Source organism: Perissodus microlepis, chromosome 6, assembly GCF_051167445.1.
Source record: "Perissodus microlepis isolate ML-2025 ecotype Zambia chromosome 6, ASM5116744v1, whole genome shotgun sequence".
Lineage (NCBI taxonomy): Eukaryota > Metazoa > Chordata > Actinopteri > Cichliformes > Cichlidae > Perissodus > Perissodus microlepis.
The window spans coordinates 9,733,642-9,757,500 of NC_140466.1; the positions used below are offsets into that span (position 1 = coordinate 9,733,642).

Here is a 23,859-nt window from a genome sequence, read left to right on the forward strand (position 1 = left end):
ACTACACATTTATTATGAAGCCCAAAATAAAGCCCAACACCATTTTTACACAGGGCTCTAAACATACTTTTTGTTTGGCCGTTTTTACCGTGGAAGTCTGTGGGGACTGATTTGTTTTTCAAGCCATCCTGAAGTTACTCCAGGAACTACAATTTTTGGCATTTCCGTGTTGGCTCAATTTTTAGCCCTCGATTACAATGCAAAACAGTTATCAGATAATAGCTAGACCAAGTTTTCATGCAGTGACAATGTTCATGAGATATCACCTTCATAGCGATACAGTACTAACACTAGAACTGTGCTTACTGTTTTAACAGAGCTGAACTAGTCACTTACTTGCCAGTTTGATGTCACCCAGTTGTTAGTATGATCCTATTCTATCCTATCCTACACAACAGGACCATCCTATAGTATGGTCCTATTGCAAGCACTCAAGGTGAGCATTTTTGCCACTTCCAACTTAGTGATTTGAAAGTGGATATGATGAGTGATGTGTGGATGAGTACTGTGAAAATACACACCCAGGGAGCAGATCTTGTATAATCCTGTCAGGCTTTTTGAGTGACCATCATTTGCAATTCAAACAGACTTAATTTTCAGTTCAGTATGACTGGAAAGTATCAATTAAGCTCATAAACTCATTGGGAAAGTGTTTACTGAGGTCACAGATTAAGTGAGCCCTGGACCATTTTCCCATGTTCGTCTATACAAGTCTTTCTGAAACCACATGAGTCGCCCCCTGGTGGTATTAAAAAGAAGGCAAAGGTTAGCACACTTTCACCTTGGCTTGGCTTTTCAGATCTGGAAGTTATGTCCATCTTTCATGCTATTGTGTAGGCACCAAAGTAAAAATCCCTGAATTACGCCCTGCTGTTGCTACACTGGATGTCTCCAACAAAACACTAGATTTGTGTTCAGTGAGTCATTTACCCTCACTTATTTTATTTTCACGTATTTTATTGTAGATATGGCTATCACACTGGTGGACGTTAAGTGATGTGATAAATGTTGTTGCTGAAGGTCACAGGATACCCTCGAGATCTGCTCTCTAGGAAACTAATAATAATGGTTAATGTTTTCAGGGGCGTGTCTCCGAGTTTACTTTTTGATTGACGGGTCTAGAGTCCAATCCAGTGCCTCATTGGCACAGCGGGGGTGGGGCACTGACGAGTGGACGATGTTTCCCCTCTCGGGTTTAGTTTGGAGCCGTTAGGGGTAAATTTCCTCTCGCTCGGTGGTGGCAGTTTATAAGAAACAGCCTTCAACGTGTCTTTACCGACAGCCGTCGCCATGTCTAACAACAATGCCAACAACAACTTAATTATCGCCCAGAGAGCCGTGAAGCAGCTCCGGTTCGAGGCCAGTATCCGGAGGATCAAGGTACGAACGAACCCCTGCTACACTCACACACAAACACGGAAGACTGAGCTGTTCTTGCTGCTGAATGGCGGAGACCGACCGTAGAAGTGACGCTGTGTCCGTAGATTCAACAAAGTTGTCCACACTAAGTTACACTTATGACTCACAGATTGCTTTCTGGTAGTTTAAATCGCAGCTACAAGCGATCAAGTTTCTTCTGCTTATTAGTTTGTTTTAGAAAGTCGCTATAAAGTGTCAGGAGAAGTGACCCGTTTATGGAATTTCTGAAAGTTAAACCTCCCTGGGTTGATTATCTTAAGGAGACTGTGAGCATAATCTGTCAAAGATACACAGCAGACACACCCGTTCGTGTATGGAACTGTTCCTTGCAAATGTTATGCAAAAAAAATGAGCCAGTTAGTCATGTAAATGAGAGAGTGGGTACTACAAAGGGTTGCAGCAGGAATCACAAATACTCTGTTTTTGTTTTCATGATCCCCCACCCAACACACACACACACACACACACACACACACACACACACACACACACACACACACACACACACTCACTCACTCATTCACTCGTGTGTCTGGCTCTGCAGGTGTCCCAGGCTGCCGCAGATCTGAAAAACTTCTGTATGCAAAACGCCTCCAAGGATCCTCTCCTGATGGGCGTCCCCTCCAGTGATAATCCCTTCAGACCCCCCAAGTCCTGCTCCCTGTTCTGAGGTAGGCTTGCTTGCTCCTTCGTGGAGGTTTCATTTGGTGGGGGTATAAAACTGTATATTTAATTAAACTAGGGCGGAAAAAAATCCATTATGACCCAGTTAAAACCCTGCATTTTGGGGGGCATTTATAATGGACATAATGGACATTTTTAGGGGGTTAATACATATATGGGTCACACACAGTTGAAGTAGATGGTATCAAATAATGTAGTGTTACCTTAAAGTACATTCCTGATATTTGATAAAAAAAAAATGTAAATAAAATTAGTTGTAGTTTAAAATTGTCAAGCGGTGCATCGCTCCTCTGCTCAAGGAATGCATTTTATACATGTCGAGCTATCTTGCTAACACATCTGTTTTGGAGGAAGGTTCAGAGCCTTTACAACAACATCACAAGGAAGCTGTGTAGAAAAGTCGCAGCAGCGCAAATTGCATGCATTGCATTGCCACCGGAATTTGCATGTATTCAGTTGGTGACTCCAAAAATGCATAAATGTGTTTCTATGTGTCGCCTTCCTGCAAAGTTTGTTTTACGCTGCTTGACCTGAAGCTCACAGGCTAGAGCACCTTTCCGGTCAGTGAACTTAATTTAGCCCACAGAGACTATAAAGGTAACTGGGGAAAATATAAAATCAAATCTACAATTACAGACAGTGAGTTTGGTGTCACTGAACCAAAGTTTTGTGATATCCAACATCTAACGTCATAGAGACAAGTCTTAGCGGCATCCAATGTCGCAACTTTGGGCACGTGATTGAAAACCTTTTTTTTTTCTCCCACAGGCCTGTTTGTTCTTTTCCATGTTATCAAAAACAGCTTTAATTTTACAGTTTTATTTTACATACACACACAAAAATATTAACTAAAGCTTAAACTAACTTAATTAAAGCTTTAATTACAAACATGAAGGACTCTAGCTTTTCACGCTAGGAGTTACTGAGGTTAGCTGCCTTCAGCCTGCAGCAAAGTTTACAAGAAATCTGATGAATTTAAAGATGCCACAGTAAACAGTGGCATCTCACTGTTCATCCTGTGCCTGTATGGGATTTCTGCAAGTAGTCAGTCGTCCTGATGGTGTGCATGTATTTGGACTGGTTTTAATTTATTCTAAATAAAAGAAAGGCTGGAGATCAGGTGGTTTGATTAAGGCTGTGAGGGTTTTCATTGTAATTACAATTGTAATTGTTTTCAGGCTTTTAGTTGAGATAAAAAGAGGCTAGTTGGGCTGGTCGTATTATACGCACATGTGCCCCTAAATATGTTTCACAGTCCAAATGTTTCTATTGTTGGTAAAAGTGAATTGATCATGCTGTTGAGCACTACTACAAACACTAGGGTTGCTCCACCCAGCCTTTGGGGCAAATAGGCTAGAATATAAACAGACTATGAACAGGCCGGGGCGGCTTTTTTTACTCGTCCTCGCCCTTCAAAAGATTTTTGTATTTACATATAGCTGTGTGTCATCAGCATAACAGTGGAAATTAACAGTATATTTACACATTATTTGACCCTACAGAAGCAAATGGAAAGAGAATAAAAATGGGACAAAAAAACACATTAAGTTCAGTTTTATTTCTTTATCGACACATGTGAGTACATCCATTTAAGTGTATACTATCCATCAGTCTTCTTAACAAATTTATCCTGTTTAGGATCATGAGTGGGGCCTATTGTAGCTGTGGACAGGTCACCAGTTTATCACAGCGCTAATGCAAAGATGTTCAAGCCTGGAGCCAGCCAATGCAGGCACAGAGAGAACGTGTAGACTCTATACAGGAGAGCCCCAGCAGGTCAACGGATTAAAACCCCAAATATTTTCGCTGTGAATTGATGGTGTCAGCTACTGCACCATTGTGCTGACCCATTTATTTTAATTACAAACATCCAAAAAACATCCATAGAACCATTGTTTTACTGAAATGTTATCGTTATTTTCTCAAACTTATTTATGTTTTACACAAATGACAATGTTGGCGTTGCTTTTCCCACAGTTTCCTCAGCACTAAGAATATAAACCCAGTACAGCTATACTGGAGTTTTCACTTGTCTGTTAAGGTTGGGTGGAGTTTTCCAGGAAATTACATCAGGTTACCAAGCTGCATGTGCTACTAAGAGCACATGAAATACTTTTACTTGTCACCACAGGAAAAGGCCAAGTGTTGATAATACTTGTAATGATGCCCCTATTTTATTTACCTGTTCCAGTAAGGCTACAGTACAAACCACCCAGAACATTACTCCCACACTCAATGCTGTTACACTGTCATTATTTTTCATTATTTTTGGTATCTACACAAAGCATGATTAAGCATTCAGTAATATTATTGCACTTCCAAGCTTCTTAAACCTAATTCTAACTTTAAACCTAAAAACTTTAAAACATAGGTGGAGTATTTCCCTGTTAAATATGTGAATTAGTTAAGTCACTAATTTTAATATGAAATTTAAAACCAAAGTTAAGTGCTTTTCAATGGAGGCAAATGGACTATGTAGTCTGCAAAAATGTGCAGAACCAGCAGTGACAAAACTGAAAACACAAAATACAAAAAAAACAAACCCATAATTACAAAATAAGAGAATCACGTAGACATGAAACTAATAAAAGACAAATAAAATCTGCTTTTAAAAATGTCGAAAAAGGAGAAAATAAAAGTAAAAGGTACAATAGTAAAATAATATTTTAAGTAATAATAAGTAAATAATATTTGAATATTTTATTAAAAATAATTAAAATTAAGAAGTAGAAAAAACAGATAAGAGATAAACATAGCATACAGTACTTGAAGTGTTGCTTCATTTGTTTCTTAAAGCTTGCTTTATTGTGTTACAACAGTGTGTGTGCTTTTGTGTTACACAAAAGGAAGCAATTGACAAAAACTTGTGTTTTTGTGTTATTTCTAACATTTTGAAAAACAAAAATGTGCTTTAAGCAAAACACTGATAAGAACAAAATATTATATCAAAGTACTCGTGTTTTTCTTTTGGCTTGGGCTAAAACGTATTCCACTAAACAGCAAAAACCCTAATGCTGTCTGGCCTGGTCAGATATGCGTGTGTTTGACAGCTGAATGTGAGTTGACTATACAAACAATTAGGAATTTTCCTGACCTTAATGTTTCCGAGAAAAACCAACAGTGGTGTTGTCATTGCTCTCCTCTGTGATCTTTCTGTTATCTGGCTTCATTTACCCTAACATCATCAGTCAGGCTGAGAGGTCACATGGAGCGTGTTGACACAAAAGATAACAAACACAAATAAGTCTGTTTAGCAGCAGAGTGGCTGATTTTGCAAGGATAAAACCGTGATATTAGAAAAATATGAAGGTTACACACATAATACAAACTGAGAGCAGCTGAGTGCGTGTCCACTTGTTTAGTAATTTGTTTAAGCACTTTTGTAAGTAAGACCAGAATAGACCTACTTTGTTAATAAAGATTGGCCTATTTGAAGTGAAAAAGGAAAGTTGGCAATAAAACAAAAGATGACTGTGTAAATAAAGCAACAATATAACATTACACATAACGTGGTATTAAGACTTGGTAAGAGAATCTTACAGATCATAATAGTTGTTGTTTTAGTTCATCCTTTCAGCTGCAGTCAGAGTAAAGAATAAAACATACAAATCAGTGCTCTGGTTTAGGAGCGAGCATTAAGGCTTTTAGAACAATGAAATGTTTTCAAATTGTTTGCAGCCAACAAGGGGGAAAAAAAGAAATAAAGATGGGTCTAAGAATATTTATTGTATGTATATATTTATTATTGATGCTCATTAGAGAAAAACAAAAAGACTGTAGATGATAATAAAAAAAAAACTTTTGGTCCTCCTACTGTCTACACACGGAGGTCTGAGTGATATTCTAGGAATGCTGAAGCTGTTCTCTGTAGAACTGGTTGGTCCGTAGGCAGTGATTTCATACCTTTTTTATCTCGAATTTCAAACATGCACTCCTCTGGAGCAGGTTTATTCTGCAGCATAAGTTACCATGGCGATGTACCTTGGTACCAAGTGAACCACCTTCATAACACAAACTCAGAGTTTTAGCATGCATGTAAATCATTAGATGTCATCAGATGTGTTTTATTGATTTACCGATTTTTGTCATTTTGGCCTGCAGCTTAACTCTTTTTCCATGTTTCTGTTTTTTTGTGTGTGTGTAGCGGAAGGAGACGCGGAGGATTTCTGGATCTGTTCTTTGAAGGCTTTCTTCACTTCTAGTTGTTGCCGCTGTAGATCTACCTGCAGCACCTCTTGGGATGATGCACACAGGGGTCGGGGGTTATGGGTTTTGGGAGAGGGGAGGAGGGATTATGGGGGGCAGTTATTCCACTTGTTTGCCAAACTAATGGCATCATAACTCCAATCTGTTACATAAAAGCAGGTCTAAACTCTACATGTTTAAAAAAAGAAAAAAAAAGTTGTTCCTCACACTAACTTGACTAATGATTAAGCCGCTCTGGGTTCACCTAGTACTTAACATGTCCACTCCATTTACTGACTGAATAGTGTCTCTTTCCAGTCAGTAAAATTCAGCCCATGTTTAACGGCCAGTGCAAGTGTAACTTCCTCTTGTATTCTGCGTAACACGTGGAAGTACAATCAATCATTAATTTAAAGCAGGTGCTGCTCAGCAATAGGAACATGTTGTTATCCACGCCAAGTGTGTCATTACAAAGCACAGACATTAACACTACAGACACAGGACTAAGTCTATATGTGGCCAAAAGAAACTGCTCATGTATTTGTGATTATGTAAAAGGTGTTTCTAATAATCTGATTTACGACACTTTTAACCTCTCGCTGTAGGGCATGTGATTGTTCATTAACATTTTGTCCCGCTGTTTTCTGTATGTATGTAAGAGCCCATTAGACGTGCTTTTACCTGCCTGTATCTGTACCTGTCTTTAATTTAAAAACACATTATGGCCTTACACTATTTGGATAGTGGCAGAAATTGAATGTATATCACATTAGAAACATATTTCTGATAATGTTTGTATTTAATGAATCCACTGCAATGACTTGTTGCAATAGTTGTTTTCCACACTGGAATCATTTTACTATCAACCAAAACCTTCACTGCTGTTAGTCTGTATCTTTATAAACGTTGCTTTTGTGGGAAGCCTTCAAAAGAAACTAAATTAAATTACTTTTTTTTTTTTTTTTTTTTTTTTGAACACTGATGAAAATCTGTATGCTATGTTTTTTTTAAGGAAATGTTAATCCTTTGCACAGATAGCATAAGAAAATTATTATTATGAAGTGTCACTTTTTTGTTTGACTTATTTTACGACTCGCACATTAGCAGGTCAGAAGGTTCAGTCTCAGGTGTTTTATAGTCAAAGTGAAAAGACTGAAGGATATGCAAACATCAACATTTTCCAGATCATATATTGTGTAAAGTGCATCTGAGGAACAGAGAACTGCATCAAGTGTGATGCTCAAAAGTTTGATGTCATTTTGAAACGTGGTTTCACTTTTTTAATCTGATATTAAAGCCATCTGAACAGCTGATAAATGAAATCATTTATGATTTTTAAATGAATATTTAGGGTAGGCATGCACTGACCCAGTTCCAGTGACCATCTGTCTTGTATGCAAGTGGCATGTTTCTACGTTAACACAAACTTTTGTGCACTAGTAAGTGTCTGCCCACATGTCATAAATCTCCAGGATCTCACCAGCATCAGTTTGTCATGTGTCACCTCTATAAATCAAGAAAAATATACTCATAACGGCAGTGTCTTCATAAAAAAAACAACAACAACAATAAAATAAATGTTGATAATGTGCTGCATTTGTTCTATTCATGCATTTGAAAACAAAATACAGCAGCAAGCTCAAAGTCATGGGACAGGTGACGAACACTGTGACTTACAGCAGTGTGACACTGCAAAGACGTCTCATATTATCACTGCTGCTCTTGTTAGAGGTACTGCTTTTAATTTGACATTAAACGGGGAAAAAAACATCTGGATTTCTTTATTGGCATTCAGTCGATACATTACAGATGCATTGCTGAACGAAATTATGAACACAGAAAAACAAAAAGGGGACCATGTAAAAATGCTCTAGTGCAGCTGTCAAAAAAACCCTAACATGGCATTACATTTATATAAGAAACCTGAAAAAGCTCAGTTGTGCTTAGGTTATTGTACTATATCCATTTATGATGTACATTATGAATTTACCAGTCTGATGGCAGTTGGGTAAATTCACATTATACTGCGATACCTTTTGCCTGAAAGCAGGAGGGAAAACGGCCAGTGACCGGGTGAGATATGAGCGTCACGATCCTTTTTGCCCATGAAGGGCAGTGTTCCTTTGCCAGATCCCCAGATGGTGGCAGTGAGACCCTGATAATCTTGTCAGTGCCGTTCTTTCTGAAACACTGCTACTCTCATGTTGCAGACGAATGCAACACTCTCTGCGGTGACTCTGTAGAAAGTGATGAAGCACGATGGGTTGGGATGAGTCTTTTTTAGCCTCTGTAGGAAGTGCAGGTGTTGGTGAGCTTTGACACTGGAGGAGGTTGTCAGTCACATGCACCCCCAGGAATCTTGTGCCGTTCAATCTCCACAGCAACAATGTGAGAAGTAGTAGTGGAATTTCTTTTATAATAAGTAGTTTGATTGAATAATGGTCTAAAGCTGCAGTCTCCTCATTGATCATTGTCAGTGATAATTAACAAAAGTGTCATCACCTGTGAACACAGGCTGGACTCACCTGAGGAGGTTTTGCTGCTCAGGTGAGAGCATTTGTAAAGTTATATATAGCAGCGTTTCCTAGATGTTGTGCACATCAATTAGAATTGTAAAAACATCTACCTTTTGCTATTATACGTATACTGCAGCCAGATGGCTTCCAGGTTTGTCCAAAGAAAAGACGACAGACAGGAGTACTCAGGTAATGACATCGTCTTTCACTTGAAAGAACATTTCCAGAACAGCTTCCAGACCGCAGATTAAAAAAAAGACATATTTATATTCATATTTCACCTTATCTCCACCTACTTGCTTTTTCGTGTTTCTCCTGCAGACTCTCATCTGTTTAGGGATCCCAGTCTCAACCCTCTAAATACGCACCCCCAAAGCGCCTCCTGGTGGGCTGATAGGGAGGAACAAGGAGACTCACTGAGGGTGTGTTACAATAAATTTAAGAGCACAGATTTGTGTTTCAGATTAAGGAGACAAGGTGAACTCTTTCCCTCTAGGAGCAGCTAAAAGAGATGGATGAGCATGTGGCCAGGCTTCAGGACATGCTGAGATGTGAGCGGGTCAAAGTAAGATAAAAGCATGTGAGGGTTTTCTAAATGAATGCCTTCATATTCATTTCCAATTCCTAAAGTATATCTTTCCACTTGTCAGTGCGGCCATCTGCAGCTCCAATGTAACCAGCAGGAAGCGGAGCTACGACGGCGAGAACTGCAGACCAACAGACTGAAGGAGCGACTGTCACAGATGACCGACAGACATAGAGAGAAAGGACCAGGTGAGATTAACCCCAGCAGTTTGCTTACCTCTTAAATATTTCTCACATCCTGTAACTTTCAACCCGTTATATTTTTCTATCTAGCCATAGAGGTTCTAAACTTTCCACCTGGAAGCAGGGGCAAAAAAGAACAGCCAATTAAATCATTCAGATCTACTGCGAAGTACGTTAGCTGGTTATTTTCATGCATTTTCTGATCTTGGACTCTCATCAAATTGCTCTTCCTAATCTTGACTTGCTCTCTCCAACTCGTAGACGAGAAGAGGCAGCACTGCGTCTGATGCTGGAGCGAAGAGAAGCAGAGCTCAGAGAGGCGATGAAGCTGCGTCACAGCCTCACCACTTTACTTCATGCACTCAGAGTCGACATGGAGCAGGTGGGCAAAGGCTTAACTAACACCAGAGATGCTGAATAAGTGATGTTGAATGAACTGATCCAAAAACAGTCAAATGAAAACACAATCCCACCACAAGATCCTTTTAGAGTTTCAATCCCTGCTGCTGCAAACATTTGGAATGATACAACAGTTAATGAACCTTATAGTGACTGATCATATATTCATAAATCTGCTGCCTTAAACCACAAATTACATTTGCTGATGAAGACCATGTAAAGTTTAAAGTTTTGGAATAGCTACTAAAATAATGTCAAGATAATAAATACACTTTCAAAGCTTTTGAATATTTTTAACATTAGTCTTCTTCCCAATCCCAATAAATCTAAACTTTGATGTAAGACCCTGTCAGAGTCGATGGATATGGCCCAGGATGGAGATAAAAGGTTGGATCAAGCTGAGGAAGCACTTGGAGAACATGTGACAGGCGGGGTTGTTCAGAGTTGGAGGAAAGTGCAGAGGCTACTACAGGGCATCATGTTTGAAGGTAAACCTCTTTTAAACACACTTTAAAGCAATCTGTGAAATATTGTCAGGTCAAAGAAGACTGTATCGAGTGTTGACTGCAAAACTTTTAAGAATTAGTGTTCATGCAGGTCAGACTACTGCTGGTACCGACCAAGAAAAGCTTCTGGCTCAGCTGGAAGCTGAACTGAAAGAGAGTCAACATCTTGTCAGATTGCAGCAGCAAATGCTGCAGGTATTGCCCTCTAATATGAGGTAACATTCTTTGTCTTGTAAACTTTTGCGAGTCTCAGACTTTTTTCCCCCTCATTTCTTTGAAGGATACCCTTGCTTCACCCATCCCCTCCGAACTTACTGATAGCTACTTTTTGGAAGAGTGGGAACGTCTTCAGGTGCGCTGGGCAGAGCTCCATCATACGAGGAGGACTTTTGAAAGAGAACGTCAGTCGTTCACTGATGCCGCCATTCGACTGAGCCGTGAGGTTTGAAGAAAATAAGGCAGACTCATTTATAAAGGGTTATATAAATGTCATTTGCTGTCAGTCTGATAGTTCCCTAATAAGGTTTGTCTAAAAAAATAAATAAATAAAAAAAAAAAATTATCTTGTTTATCAGGACACCATCACACTGGAGGATTGTACATTTTCGAGTGGTTCTCTTATGCAACTTGTTTTTCTGCTTTGTGTTTTAATGTTTTGTCTGCAGCGCTGTGATTTTGAGCAACAGAGAGCCTCTCTTCTCAAGCAGCAATATCTGTGTGACTCACCTCTGTTTAACAAAGGAGCGCCAAACAACAGAAGAGAGAGCACTGCTCTCAGTGAGTGAAGTTGTTTTAATAGGTTTAAATAATTTACGTCAAATGCTTTGAAGTCACACATATGTTTGACTCCAGGTCTGTCAGGTTTGGGACCCACCAACATATCTGGCTGTCTTCCCCTTACTCCATCAACCTCTGAGTCAGGGACCGCCGCCGTTGCTGGATTACATCAGGGAAGAGGCAGAGTCCAAACCCCCAGCACTCCTGAGCTCTACTCTGCCCTCAATCTACCATACAACTGCAGGTTGATTGATATGACTCTTCAGTTCTCTCCTGCACTCCTTTCATGCAATAATTATTTAACAAAGTATTTTTTGGGTGGTGGTGGGGGGTTGTGACATGAAAACAGATACAACTTCTGTATATACTGCAAACTCCTTTCCTCCTGACTTTATGAAAGTGCTGCTTATTTTAAATTTTGTTTCTGTATTGTGTAGATCCAGAGATGTTGATCAGCACTCAGAAACATGGGACGCTGGAGCAGACAGGATTGGGCACACGCCCCATGCTCCACATTTAGATTGGTCATTTTAATGCAATTTTATTGAACAGAAAACTCAATTTCCCCTTTTTAGAATTGACAATAAATATTGAATTTTATTTATCTCCACAGTTTTTTCTTTGTTGTTTTTTTTTTTTTTTTTTTTTTCATGTGGATGCAGTGCTGTTTGCTGTGATCTAAAGTTGTCAGTAGACTTGCACTATATTTTAGAGAGAACCTCAAGAATTTAGTGAACTGTAATTCCCTGCTGTGAAGAACACTTTGCAACAGCAGAGTGGAAGATCTCCCTTTTAACAGGATGACGACCCAAGATCTGGACCAGGTCAGGCAGCCATCTGCTATGACTTGTTAAACCCTTGTGTTGTCCTCAGGTCAAAAATGACCCGTAGGTGAATGGCAAACAAGTATATGGGAATCCCGAGGACAACACAAGGGTAAAAGGAGCATAGAGACTTTGCACAACAAAAGGGGACCAAATTCAAACAGGAGAGAGTACATAAGTTAACATGCAATAGTGGCATATTAACATTGGGAGTGAAAAGGAGTGGTGGAAAGTTCATCATGGGAGGTCTCACAGCAGTCTGAGACTATAGCTGCATAACTAAAGGGTGATACCATGAGGTTCTTTAAGGTGCCATTGGCCTTTATCACTGGTTTAACTTATTTGGATCAAGTGAAGCTCAGCAAATTCATAACTTTTTTTTTTTTTGTTTGTTTGTTTGTTTGTTTTTTTGGGGGGGAGGGAGTATAATCCAAAATTTCTGAACAGTAGTTCAACTGGACTAAGATGGGCACTGAGAAGGCATCTACATATATAGAATTATGATTTATGTATTTCTGGCTCTTTAACTTTTCAGTCATTATCGAAATGAAGTATAATTTATTTTAATGTTTATTCCAATAATGAAAAAGTTTGTATACTGACATATTTATTTTGATATTGAAGCATGTTGAATATGTTTACGTACAGAAAATGAAATCTATGTACCTATTAACCCTCGACAGGGGCTGCGCAAACATTTGGAGGAAATTCACCTTAATTGGCCGCACGCGTTGGACACGTGCTCACGTGACTGGCTGCTGAGCTGTTGGTGAGGTCACACCTTGTGCTCAATTACTAGTCGTAAATTCTGTGCGCAACGCGAGCTGTTTTGTCTGCTGGTGTTTGTTTCAAGTAAAAATAAAAAATAAAAAAAAAACTGGGTCATCTTCCCGAAGGGGCCGAAAACATCGCCGGACTGGAGCTAGAATGAACGGAATGGTTTGGGGATTCCTTCATCACCTGCCACGCGTCATGGAGTCCGACAGCAAAAGTTTCCAGCCCTGGCGAGACTACATGGGACTGTGTGATACAATTCGAGATATCCTGGGTCGCAGCACCGTCTCCGAGTCCTCCCAGCCTGTGTCCAAAGCTCATCACACGGAGTGTGACGACATGAGTCAAGCTATGGTATCTGTGCGCAATAACGCAGCTCGCCAAGGTGGCCTCGGAGCAGAGAGCGCGCCGGATCCCTGCTCCCGCGAATGTGCACTAATGCGTTCCCCTGCTCGCACGGATCCAGTGGATGGTGTGGCATATGCACCAAACGCAATTGATCTGAAAGTGATGCAAAACCCGCCGGGCTCCCGGGGGCCAAAAGATCGAAAGAAGACGAGTCGTTTCAAAACACCTGAGGCAGTCTTACCCACTCCTGAGCGCATGTTTTGCAGCTTTTGTAAACACAACGGAGAGTCTGAGCTGGTCTACGGATCCCATTGGCTGAAGAACCAAGAAGGAGATGTTTTGTGTCCCTATCTGCGGCAGTACGTGTGTCCTCTGTGTGGAGCCACGGGGGCCAAGGCTCACACCAAGCGCTTCTGCCCCAAAGTAGACAGCGCATACAGCTCCGTGTACGCCAAGTCCAGACGCTGAACCAGCAGGTGGCAAGGAGCAATAAGACACTACACAGAAGGCAGGACCCTCGTTTCGTTTAGTGTGACTTTATTTTTTCTATTTGTGTATTTATTTTAGCACTAGTGTGGTTTTGCTTTTGTGTGCTTTTCATTTGCATGCTTTGGTTCGTTTGCTGTGTAGCTGATTAGAGTTTCTTTGCAGCTGGTCCTGCCAGCCTAAAATACCTCAGCTGTTTGGTGTTTGGATTTGAGAGGCACTTTCAAGAACGACTGACAGATTTCATGTTTGGGAGGAGACATGTTTCAAAAAATTAATGTATGTTTCTTTTACATACTTTTAAAACGTGGCCAGCTGATATCCAGTTTCATATTTCCTGTCCATGCATTGAAGGATTATAACACTGTCAAACATTATAAGAGATGCAGTCATCATTAATAACTCTACTAAAACAGGTAAAGCATTATGTGACCATGTCAGCATTTTAAATTTTTAAAAATGAGCGACTTGTTCTTGTTTCTCTGATGTGTGCAAGTAGGCCTCTGTTCTTGAGGATAGATTATTTTATTTTGAAAACTGTAATTGTGGCTTTTCTAAAAATGTTAACACCGTTGTAACTCTTCTGCCTTTGTGGAAAAAGTCTGAAAATTTCTCTGTGGATATTCTTGTGTGCTAAAAAGTCATAAATAACTAAATTGGTTAAGTTTATTTGCATTCTATGTTGTCATTTTTCAATTTTGAATTTTTTTTTGACATTTTAAATGAGCCATGTTCAAATTAATGTGACTAAATCACCAATGACAAGACACATGTAATAAACATCCATCTTTATTTGGGAAGAAGTGGAATGAGTCATTAAACTAAAAAAGCAAAACAAAACTGAGCTGCAGTTAACACCAGAACAGTAAACACTTAAAAACATGTGTTCTTTACCAGTGAACCACTGGGGCAGCAGTAAAATAAGGACTGAAGAAACCTGAAACAACTCTCTTAACGAGTTGAGCTCCTTGAACTTTTACTGCTACGGCGCAGGCTCTCCAGCTCTCGATGAGCAGCCATGACTCTCCGACTAGAAGAAAGATGGAGGACATTTATTATTTTTCATTCATGACAATTTAACTCTGTATCCGTCAACCTGCCGGGTGGGCTACAAGCGTCATGGACACCCAAGCTTGTGAACTCAAGAATGAGGTGATGTAGGACTTTAAGATAAATCCCAGAGAAGCACCTAGTAAAAAATCTCAGACAAGTTCAAATCCAAATGACTTTGACCTTAAGGTCAGAGGTCAACTTCTCTGCAAATCACCAACGATCTTCAAATTTGTACCATAGGTGCATCTACTGGGAAGCTGAGAGAAGCCACTATTATATTTAATTTTGTCAGCGATTCTGTTTTACCATCCTCAACCCGCTGTGCATGTCGACGATGCACAACAGGTTGAAGAATTCATGGGGTTTACTGTTTTTCTGATCTTGGCTCTGTGTAATGTCAGTGAGAGTAGATGGCCCTACTTTGGTCATCTCAGGCACACAACTGTGGCTTTTTTTGTGTGGGGCACCCAATCAGAAGAAAACTGCCTTGCTTGGAAGAGAAAGGGAGATAAAACATTCATTTTTTTTGGACATGTGCAACCTACAAAGTTGCTCTAGTGAAATTTTGGAGTTAGAAATTAGAGCAAGAACTGCCTTTTAAGTGACTGGTTTAAAGAATGGGAGAGGTGTGTAATAACAGATAAATGTCATGGACTTTAAAGGTGCTGCAGGATTATTCAAGCAAATTTGCCACTTAAATGTCAGTCTCTCTCACATCTACATACTTTCTCTTGCTCATCTTTGACCAGACGAGATCTACAGCTGGCAGAGTTGACCACACATGCTTTACCCCCAACCAATCACAGCAGGGAGGCGAGTATAAAAACAATTAAACTGACTAATGGTAGTGAAAGTCAAAAGGTTACCTATAGGAAGAGACGCTAAGACGCTGGTAGCTGAAAGAAGAATGGCATGTACTAACTTTAGAGAGGAGAGTTCTCTGATAAGTCCGCAGATTAGGTCTGTACCATCTTCATCACAGTCTGAGGAATCAGGGTCTTCCTCTTTCTGCATCGCCTCATCCTCACTATAGAAACACAAACATCGGAATAATTTAAAAATAGAGGTGTTAAAGCTTGTCTGTTAATTTCATAAGATGACCAAAGTACATTTTTAACTTGAAGACAGCATTGTCTCTTAAAAATGTCTTTTTTTATATTTGAGAGTATTTTTTAAAACAGTTTCTTGAATATTGAGTAAAATTAGCACAGTAGAGTTGAAATATACACATACAGAAACTTGTACATCTGAAGCATCCGACTGTTCATGTGTGCAGTCTTTTGTGTATCAGTGGATGTACTGGTATTTCCTCGCTTATTTCTTACATCAGAACGATGGTGTTCAGCTGGGAGTCCGACACATAATCTAAGCACCCAGATCCAAACGAGTCAGCAGTGAGTGAGAGTGTCTGCGAGCGATCAGCGTGAACAGCTGAAGGACCAGCAGCAGGTTCGTCAGGATCACGCTGTATTTATAAACACAAAGAAACAAAAACAATAAATGCTCTTTCCACATGATATGAATTAAGTAGCTATTTTATGTTGGGCTTATTTTCAGTTAATTAATTTCATAGTTTAGTTTTTTAAATATTAAAATAATTAATTTGTCAAATTAACATAACAAGTAAAGAGAATACAAGGAAAACTGACTGTAAATCAACACAGATAAATATACTAGAAACACAAGATTGAAACATTTGTTCTTGATATTTTTAACATAAATGACTTATAATTTTACAGACAGTTTAATCAATAACTGATTAAGAGTTTCAGCACTAATGCCCAGTGCTTTTACTGGTGGTGCATAAGGGTCAAACGCTGAGATGACATTATAAACTACATTAATGAATCATTAAGGGGAACAAAAGGGCAAAATAAGAAGAAAGATTTAGTCCTTTAATCCTTAAAATAGAAGAAGAATAAAGTTGAAACAATGGCAGCTGAAGCTGTTTCCCTAGCTCATCTACACAGGGCATTTTGTAGAGCTTATACGAGCTGTGGAAGTTGTTTGACTTGAAACAACAACTGTAATCGCCACATTTTGACATTATTCTCAAAATAATACTCTGTTGCATAACAGTCTGTTCCTTCCCTCCGTTTTAGGTTTTAGTGCCACTACTTACACTGTCTTTCCTCTCTGAGACACTGGGTGTTGCTGCAGTCTCACAGATTTCCACAGAACCACAGTTTAATCCTCCCATTTGGGTGTGTGAACAGGAGACATTTTTATCAGCTCCATCACCACTGAACACATTCCCGCTGATCTCTTCCTCCTTCTCATCTCTTGTTCCAGTAACACTGTCCACCTGCAGAAGGAGAGCCTGACCATCAGTCTTCTCATCTTGACTTGTGCAGAAAGACATGGCAGAGCTGCAGTTTGCTTCTGCTAAGCCAGCTTCCTCTTGATTTTTAGGTACTTCAGCCATAATTTCATTGGTACAAACTTTGAGTTCTTGGAGTTTTTGGCTGCCCAAATCCTCCCCTGCTTCTTTTTCTGCAAGGTGATCTAAGTCACCGGCTTGCTCTGAATCAGTAACTATGCCATCTTCACGCTCGCAACCTTTTCCCTCTGAGCAGCCGGAATCGAGACCAGCGGTGGAGCCATCAGAAGGACTGACAGCAGCACAGGCTTCACTTTCTGCTCTGTGTGTTCTCAAAGAAAGAAATGACAAATTAGTATCTCTTGTATTTTACATATACAAGTCAGTTTTAAAAAGTCATTTGAATTTTTATAAACCTCTTCTGTTATTTCACATCTTGACTCGCAATGAAAACAGCACTTTGCATTCTTAATTTTTCTCTTTGTCCTGTGATTTTCAATTCTGGAAAATAAAACTGTCTAAACTGAACTCCATTTTGATATTTAAGGTATTTAAAACTAATCATTAACTGAAGTTCATGGTGTTTAAATTTTAAATGAGCAAAACTGTTACGTGAAACCTCTTTTAGGTAAAATATAACTAATGTAACAGTAGTTGTGTTAATGTTCCTTTCCAACACTGCTGGTTGCTAAAACAGTGTAAAACTCTAATAAATGTAAAAATTTAATACATGTAATATTACACTTACCTTTCATCTCCTTTACAGTGACTAGGCTGAAGCTTTATCTCTTCCTCTCTCGGCTCCCCGTTCTGCCCGTCTGCTGGGATGGATGGAGGTGAGGATGGTAACGGGAGTGAAGATGTGTTTTCTTCCACAGTCACAGGTTCAGCTGTGTTCTCGCAAATAGGTTTCTCCACTTTATCCTCTCTGTTTTGCCCATTTTCACGCTTTTGTGTCATTAAAAAATGACTCCGCTCCTTCTCTGTCAGGCCACACATGCCCATCCTTCGCTTTTTCTTGGCTGGCAATCCTGCTACCGACCCCTTTGTGACATCACCCAAGCACACGTTGGTAGGTTCTTCTGGGCCAGTGTGTTGATTGCTCTCCACATCAGAGTTCTCCTTTCCATTCAAAGCAACCGGGCAGGACTGGACATGTTCTATGGTGATAGGCGAGAAGACCTTGAGCTGATCTGTGCGTGTGTCATACAATGATCTGTTACATTCATCTAAATCCATTTCCTCCTCATTTGTTCCACTCTTGTTGGTGAAATTTTCAGAAAGTACTTGAAGGTCCTCCAGCTGAGAATCATTTTTGGGATTGTTAGCATCCTGCTCTTTAAGTTCCACATTTGTAAAGCAGCCTGCATCTTCTTCCTGTTTTGTGGCACAGACTTGATCTGCTTCCTGCTGATTTGTAGTCTTAGCACATTCCTGAGCAAGAGACTGAGGACACTGTGGTGGTGTGGAAACTACTGCTGTGTTACACTCTTCAGCATCCTGAAGTTAAAGAAAAGACAAAGAGAATCAAGCAGCTTGTCTTAATGATATGTGAATGTAGGTTCTGTTTCAATCACCTAAAGTACCTGTTGATGTGGAGCCTGAACATCATCGGTTAGAGAAATGTCATCACTTGGACATTCCCTCTTTCTAGACCTGAGTGACCGAGCCTGGGGTGGAGCTAAGTCTTCTTAAAACAAAGCAATCCGTTCAATTAATCAAATACTGTGGAGAAGAATCACTACATATACTCACCATTAACATTTAGTTGGTGCTATGTCAAAGAGGAGAGTCAAACCCTTTTTAGTTCTTAAGTCACATACAGCAAGTTTAATCTCAAGTAGGCCAGACAAGTAAAATTACTATATAATACCTTATATATATTTATGTATTATTAGTAGGATTATTCCAAAATGTTTTTCCTTTATTACTATTTATCTTGTGTTAGCCTTCTGTAACAGGAGTTACAAAATAGTTATACAAAGAAATGGCTTGTTGTTTTGTGACTCTGCATTATTGTACCTAATCAGTAATAATCGATCCAGTCCTTTTACTCCACATAAAATATCATTATAGATGATGTTATATTTCCTGCTTCCCTCTTAGCCAGAAATCTCTCGAAAAAAAATTAATGTCAATGAGAGTTTTGTCTATAAATAAAGGATATATAAAAGTCACTTTGCCAAAAACTGATTGCAATATCTACTTTGTGGCAGAAATGTTCTTTCTGGATAAAAATGACTTTTTTTATCATTCATCAGAGATATGTTGAGATATGTTTGGTAGACTATAGGCCAACAAGTCATTTACAACAGTTTAAATACTGGTAATCACTCTCTGGCACAAGACAGGAGTCACAGGACACAGCACAACACACTCCTTTAAATGGACTGAAATCAAATTCGTAACTTTTTTCAAAATCAACTTATTTTAAACCATAATTAATCTTATAATTATTTATATTCGGCGGCTAAATTAGCAAATATCTGTGTCAGTAGCATCTCCTGTTACCACTGCTGTTGATCTTCGTTTTGCCTTTCGCCATCTCCTCCTACGAGGAAGATAAAGAAGTGAAAATATCAAAGATATATCAGCTGATAAGTCAGCTAACTTAAGGTTATGCAAAAGAGTCAGCTAACTGTTAAAGACATTTTTATCGAAACAAATGTATTAGCTAGCTAACAAACGTAAACTTTGCTTACTCAATGAGAAAACGTACAGATAATCGGAGCACCGATTAAATGTGTCTGCTTACATTAAGTAATAAAAATATGGGGATTAAATAACTCCTGTGACAAACTGACGACTTTTTTCAGCTGACTTTTTCTTCCCACGGGGACATACATCCACCCACCAGATGCACGGACCGTGTGCTTACGTTTTACGTCAGTGATGGACGTGTTTCGTCAACACTTGAAGCTGATTTCAAAAGCAACTCAGTTCTCAAAGACCCGCAGATGTTTCCAGCTTGGTACAAAAACGTTTCGTGGCATTTTCCCCATTTCACAAAAGTTGTATTGAAGTAAAGTATTTTTTTTAATATAACTTATCCATCTGGATTCAAATAAGGCCTGAAGTAAAGGGCTTTTGTTAGCAGTGGCGTTCCCAGAATCTTAAAACACTGGACTTTCAATCTAACAGATAACAGCACAATAATAGCACCTTTTAAAATTAAATTTATATATTTTATAGTAAACTGAATACTAAATGTCAAACACTTTCTTCCTAAAGCTTAAAGTCTCACAATTATTTTTTTAAGCAACAGGAGTAAAACCTTAAGAAAAAAAGTAAAAATGTTTAGTTCAGTTTTTAAAGTCAGTTTAAAGTAGAAGCTCTGAGACAAAGGCCAGTACTGGCCTTCTACTTCCATTGTGCCATAATGGTCCCTTTTACTGTTTTTTTAACTCTCACGTCTGTCTTGTATTTTGGAAGCTCACCTCTTCTTCACCTTTCCTGCTCTTTTGCTTATCAATCTGCTGCACTCTTAATATCCTCTTTCTTCCCGTGAGGAGTTTGAATGTTCTCTCTATGTTCTTTTGGATTTTTCTCCGGGTATTCCAAATTTTTTCCAATATCCAAAAATATGCACCTGACTGAAAATTCTAAATCACCCACCTGATTTGGCTACTAATTTCAAAATAAGTCTGATCATCTGAACATTAAACCAACGCTTATATGTGATTTTCTCTAAAATATGAATTGGTTTGCATGAAATCTAATTGACCAATAGATGGTGGCAAAAACACAGATGAACAAAGCAGTTACTAGTTTGTGCTTAAAGACAACATTTATATACTACTAAGAACTACTCGATAGATTTGACATAAAAGTTTAATATCTCTAGATGAAGGAACAAAAAACTCTTTTGATGTTGGGCTCACAGGTGATGAAACTGTACAAGTAAAGTAGGGAGTAAACTTTTTTTCCCTTGTTTTTGGAAGTACTGCTTAATTTAATATTCATTTAATATTACTATATTGTCAGTGATGTACTTATGAGAGTAAAATAAGAGTAAAATAAGATCAGAACCTGCTTATCCTCCTGTAATTTCTGCCCACAGCTCCACTGATGTGACCATACCATTTTGTGAGGGGCATGCCTCACCCCTGCTCTCACTCCTCAGCACCAAAAACTCAAAGATAGTTATAGATAGATAGCTGAGCTGATCCAGCTGTCCTTGAGTAAAATCCACCCCACTCTCATCAGGATGTTTGTCGGGGATGTTGCATGTCTGGTTCTATTGAGCAAAAAGAGATGGACAGAGTAACAACAATCTGAGAACATATTTGATTTGAAATATTTCCTTTTTTTTTCAGTTGTAACATTTCATCAACTTTAATAATACTTTCTAATTAAAAATAATGAGATGTCCTGATGCAAATAATAATTTGAAAAATCAGAAGAGTGAAGTGGGGTGAGCTTTTTTGTCAGGTGTCCTTGTCAAGTACTCATCCATTTGTCCTTTTGCTCCTGAGTTATTATGTTGGATAATGACCACAACATTGTTACTCACTTTGTATGAGCACAGTTTGATAACAGTATGGCTTCATTTACGGTTTTAGCCAGAGCACTAACGTGGTTAACATCTAGCTCCTCCCACAAAGTGTTGAGCAAACATCATGCTAATTCCCCTCATGGATGCAAGAGAAACAATATTGAGTACATGTATACCAACACACAGCTCAAACTGTCCGAAAGCTCTTCTCTGATTGGTTCATATGCTTCCCATTTTGGCTGTTGATAGGCACTTTGAGGTTAGAGGACCATTACAATAATATCAGTGGTTCTTTGATGCTATGTTTTCTCCCTATCTAATTTCTCAGGTTAAAGTGACTCACCTCTATCTGTGGTAGACAGTTTGCTGCTGGTGTTACTCTGCTCTTGTTCCACAAAACTCCTCCATCAGTGAATCAGCTCTGACGTACATAAAGATAACAAGTTAGATAAAGCTATCCAAATATAGCCATGAAAACTACAATGATAAGAATTAAGAGTTATTACCAAAATACATGCATAAATAATCACATATTCACCTTTAAACATTAGCTTGAAAAAAGAAATACTTGTAAGCAGCAATAAGAAAGATAGTAGGATGCCACTGGGATGACTGTAGATGTAATTTATAATCTGATCTCTGAGTGAGCAGCACAACACACCACAGTGGAGACTGCATACAAGGATGTATACAGGGATACATGATACACAGTAACTTGTTTTAATGTAACCTTCCCAGTATTGATGTGTTCTAATTTAGTAGCAGATTGTTTTTACATACACAACAGAGAGGTTTCTGCCTATGTCATACAAAAGAACAAATAGCAGTATATTATTATTATTATCAAGTGTGCTATGTATTTACAAAGAAAGCAGACTAACGCTCATGCTAGTGCAGTGAATCGTTATAATGTCATCCTTCATAACCTTTTCTTAAATAACATAAATTTATGATAAATTCTGAAAGGACAACAAAGAAAACGTGGCAGGTAGGAAACAATTAACTTTTAAATATTTATTTTGTTCCATCAACATATAGTAATATATTTGGTTTAGACTCTTTCTGATTAGCATGCTGTTAAACAACACATGAACAACAATTCAACAGTTTTAAAATATGTTGAGTAAGTAAATAAGGCTTCCAGTTCAAATGAATGCTAGAATATTTGAGTTATAAATAAATATACAAAGATTTTAATGCATGTACCTCACCGAGGTATAAACACTATTACATAATGATGCATTTCTTGATGCCTAATTACAAAAAACAACAACAAACACAAAAACACTTTTTCGCTCTGCAATCACTCTCCCTAAGCACTTCCGGGATCGATTTGCCCTGCATGAATCACGTGAAGACGTGACTCTCCATTCAACGGCTCTGGTCTAGCCGTAAAGTGCAATGCTCGTTGCTATTGGAGACGCAATATAGGAAGTAAATTCCACTGCCTGCGAATCTTGTTTTGGGAACTCGAAAAGAAGGCAGAAAAATATCTGTCACGGTAAATCTGGTCTGCTGTTTCTCATTTGGATCCGATTTTAACCGTCGACCCGTGTGGCTGTAACGCTAACGTTTAACTCCGTTAATCTAAGCAGGTAAACAGCCCGTGTGAAGCTGTGGGTCTAGCTATTAGCTGACATAAATATAGAAGCTAACTGCATATTAGATCATAGAAGTTGTTTGATTTATTACGCCACATTGCCCTTGAGGCTGATAGTGAAGTGTACCGACTCAGGTGTACTAAGTAGTCATTATTTATGTATATTTTACTCCAAGGAGTCAGAGTTGTATTTGTTTTAACTTTATTCTATATCTATTAGTTTCCCTTTTGGGGGTAATTTACTGTCAGCCTGTTTGTGCGTTCACTTTTAGGTATTAAAAGTCAATGAGTCGCAGTCGCAACCCACCTCCTCGGGGTCAAGGGGCGGCCCGAGCCAAACAGGTAATTACCCTCCCTGTCTGATAACTGTAAACTTTACGTGTGGCAAGCAGGCAGGACTCTGAAGCCGTTTCTCCTATCTGTCTGTCTGTGTCACAGATGGGGCTGCTCCTTGACCTGTCTCCGGATGGCGGCATGGATGATGAGGGAAATGATGATGAGCTGGAGGCAGAGTTACTCAATCTGGTGGGAGGAAGGAAGGAAGGAAGAGAACAAGGGAAGAAAGGTGATGGGAGAGGTGAGGATGACACACTTCTGGCACATTAAACCTTCTTTCTTTCTCATTCATGTGCTAATGTTTAAACTGACCTTTTCCTTATATCACAAAGAGCAGTTGACATTATGTTCATATGTTTGCCTCTTCTG

At 39.0% G+C, this 23,859-nt stretch overlaps 5 protein-coding genes across 9 annotated transcripts in view; 4 read left to right on the plus strand and 1 right to left on the minus strand.

Annotated features, from left to right (window-relative positions):
* The first annotated feature begins 1,155 nt into the window (after positions 1-1,155).
* On the plus strand, positions 1,156-7,877 carry LOC146385063 (guanine nucleotide-binding protein G(I)/G(S)/G(O) subunit gamma-10). The gene is made up of 3 exons (XM_084930618.1): positions 1,156-1,380; positions 1,964-2,090; positions 6,248-7,877. The coding sequence occupies exons 1-2, from the start codon at positions 1,291-1,293 to the stop codon at positions 2,087-2,089; spliced, it is 216 nt and encodes a 71-aa protein (XP_084786744.1). The 5' UTR covers positions 1,156-1,290; the 3' UTR covers position 2,090; positions 6,248-7,877.
* Positions 7,878-8,799: 922 nt separating this feature from the next.
* Positions 8,800-11,877, plus strand: LOC146385064 (afadin- and alpha-actinin-binding protein). The gene is made up of 13 exons (XM_084930616.1): positions 8,800-8,835; positions 8,941-8,993; positions 9,126-9,226; positions 9,301-9,369; positions 9,455-9,578; positions 9,663-9,741; positions 9,834-9,954; positions 10,315-10,459; positions 10,569-10,672; positions 10,758-10,919; positions 11,143-11,254; positions 11,330-11,498; positions 11,692-11,877. Exons 2-13 carry the CDS (start codon positions 8,945-8,947, stop codon positions 11,786-11,788), a joined length of 1,332 nt encoding a protein of 443 aa, XP_084786742.1. The 5' UTR covers positions 8,800-8,835; positions 8,941-8,944; the 3' UTR covers positions 11,789-11,877.
* Positions 11,878-12,767: 890 nt separating this feature from the next.
* Positions 12,768-14,355, plus strand: nanos3 (nanos homolog 3). The gene is made up of 2 exons (XM_084930617.1): positions 12,768-12,847; positions 12,975-14,355. The coding sequence occupies exon 2, from the start codon at positions 13,006-13,008 to the stop codon at positions 13,666-13,668; it is 663 nt and encodes a 220-aa protein (XP_084786743.1). The 5' UTR covers positions 12,768-12,847; positions 12,975-13,005; the 3' UTR covers positions 13,669-14,355.
* A 124-nt stretch (positions 14,356-14,479) lies between these two features.
* LOC146385066 (uncharacterized) lies at positions 14,480-20,250 on the minus strand. 4 transcript variants are annotated; one of them, XM_084930614.1, is made up of 8 exons: positions 19,815-20,250; positions 19,571-19,610; positions 18,646-18,749; positions 17,808-18,559; positions 16,862-17,390; positions 16,065-16,204; positions 15,662-15,766; positions 14,480-14,716 (listed from the first exon to the last, which is right to left on the minus strand). In XM_084930614.1, the coding sequence occupies exons 2-8, from the start codon at positions 19,602-19,604 to the stop codon at positions 14,638-14,640; spliced, it is 1,743 nt and encodes a 580-aa protein (XP_084786740.1). In that variant the 5' UTR covers positions 19,605-19,610; positions 19,815-20,250; the 3' UTR covers positions 14,480-14,637. The 4 variants fall into 4 exon arrangements, with proteins under 4 accessions (XP_084786740.1, XP_084786741.1, XP_084786738.1 ...); XM_084930615.1 differs by having other exon boundaries at positions 14,633-15,766; positions 16,862-17,044; positions 17,183-17,390; XM_084930612.1 differs by having other exon boundaries at positions 14,633-15,766.
* Positions 20,251-22,937: 2,687 nt separating this feature from the next.
* The window catches only part of cc2d1a (coiled-coil and C2 domain containing 1A), a 19,763-nt gene continuing 18,841 nt past the window's right edge, over positions 22,938-23,859 (plus strand). Inside the window, exons 1-3 of one of the 2 annotated variants that reach the window (XM_084930620.1) lie at positions 22,938-23,149; positions 23,427-23,496; positions 23,593-23,731. In XM_084930620.1, the coding sequence (XP_084786746.1) occupies positions 23,440-23,496; positions 23,593-23,731 (196 nt within the window). In that variant the 5' untranslated portion in view covers positions 22,938-23,149; positions 23,427-23,439. The remainder of the gene's footprint in view (positions 23,150-23,426; positions 23,497-23,592; positions 23,732-23,859) is intronic. The other variant, XM_084930621.1, reaches the window with a different exon arrangement.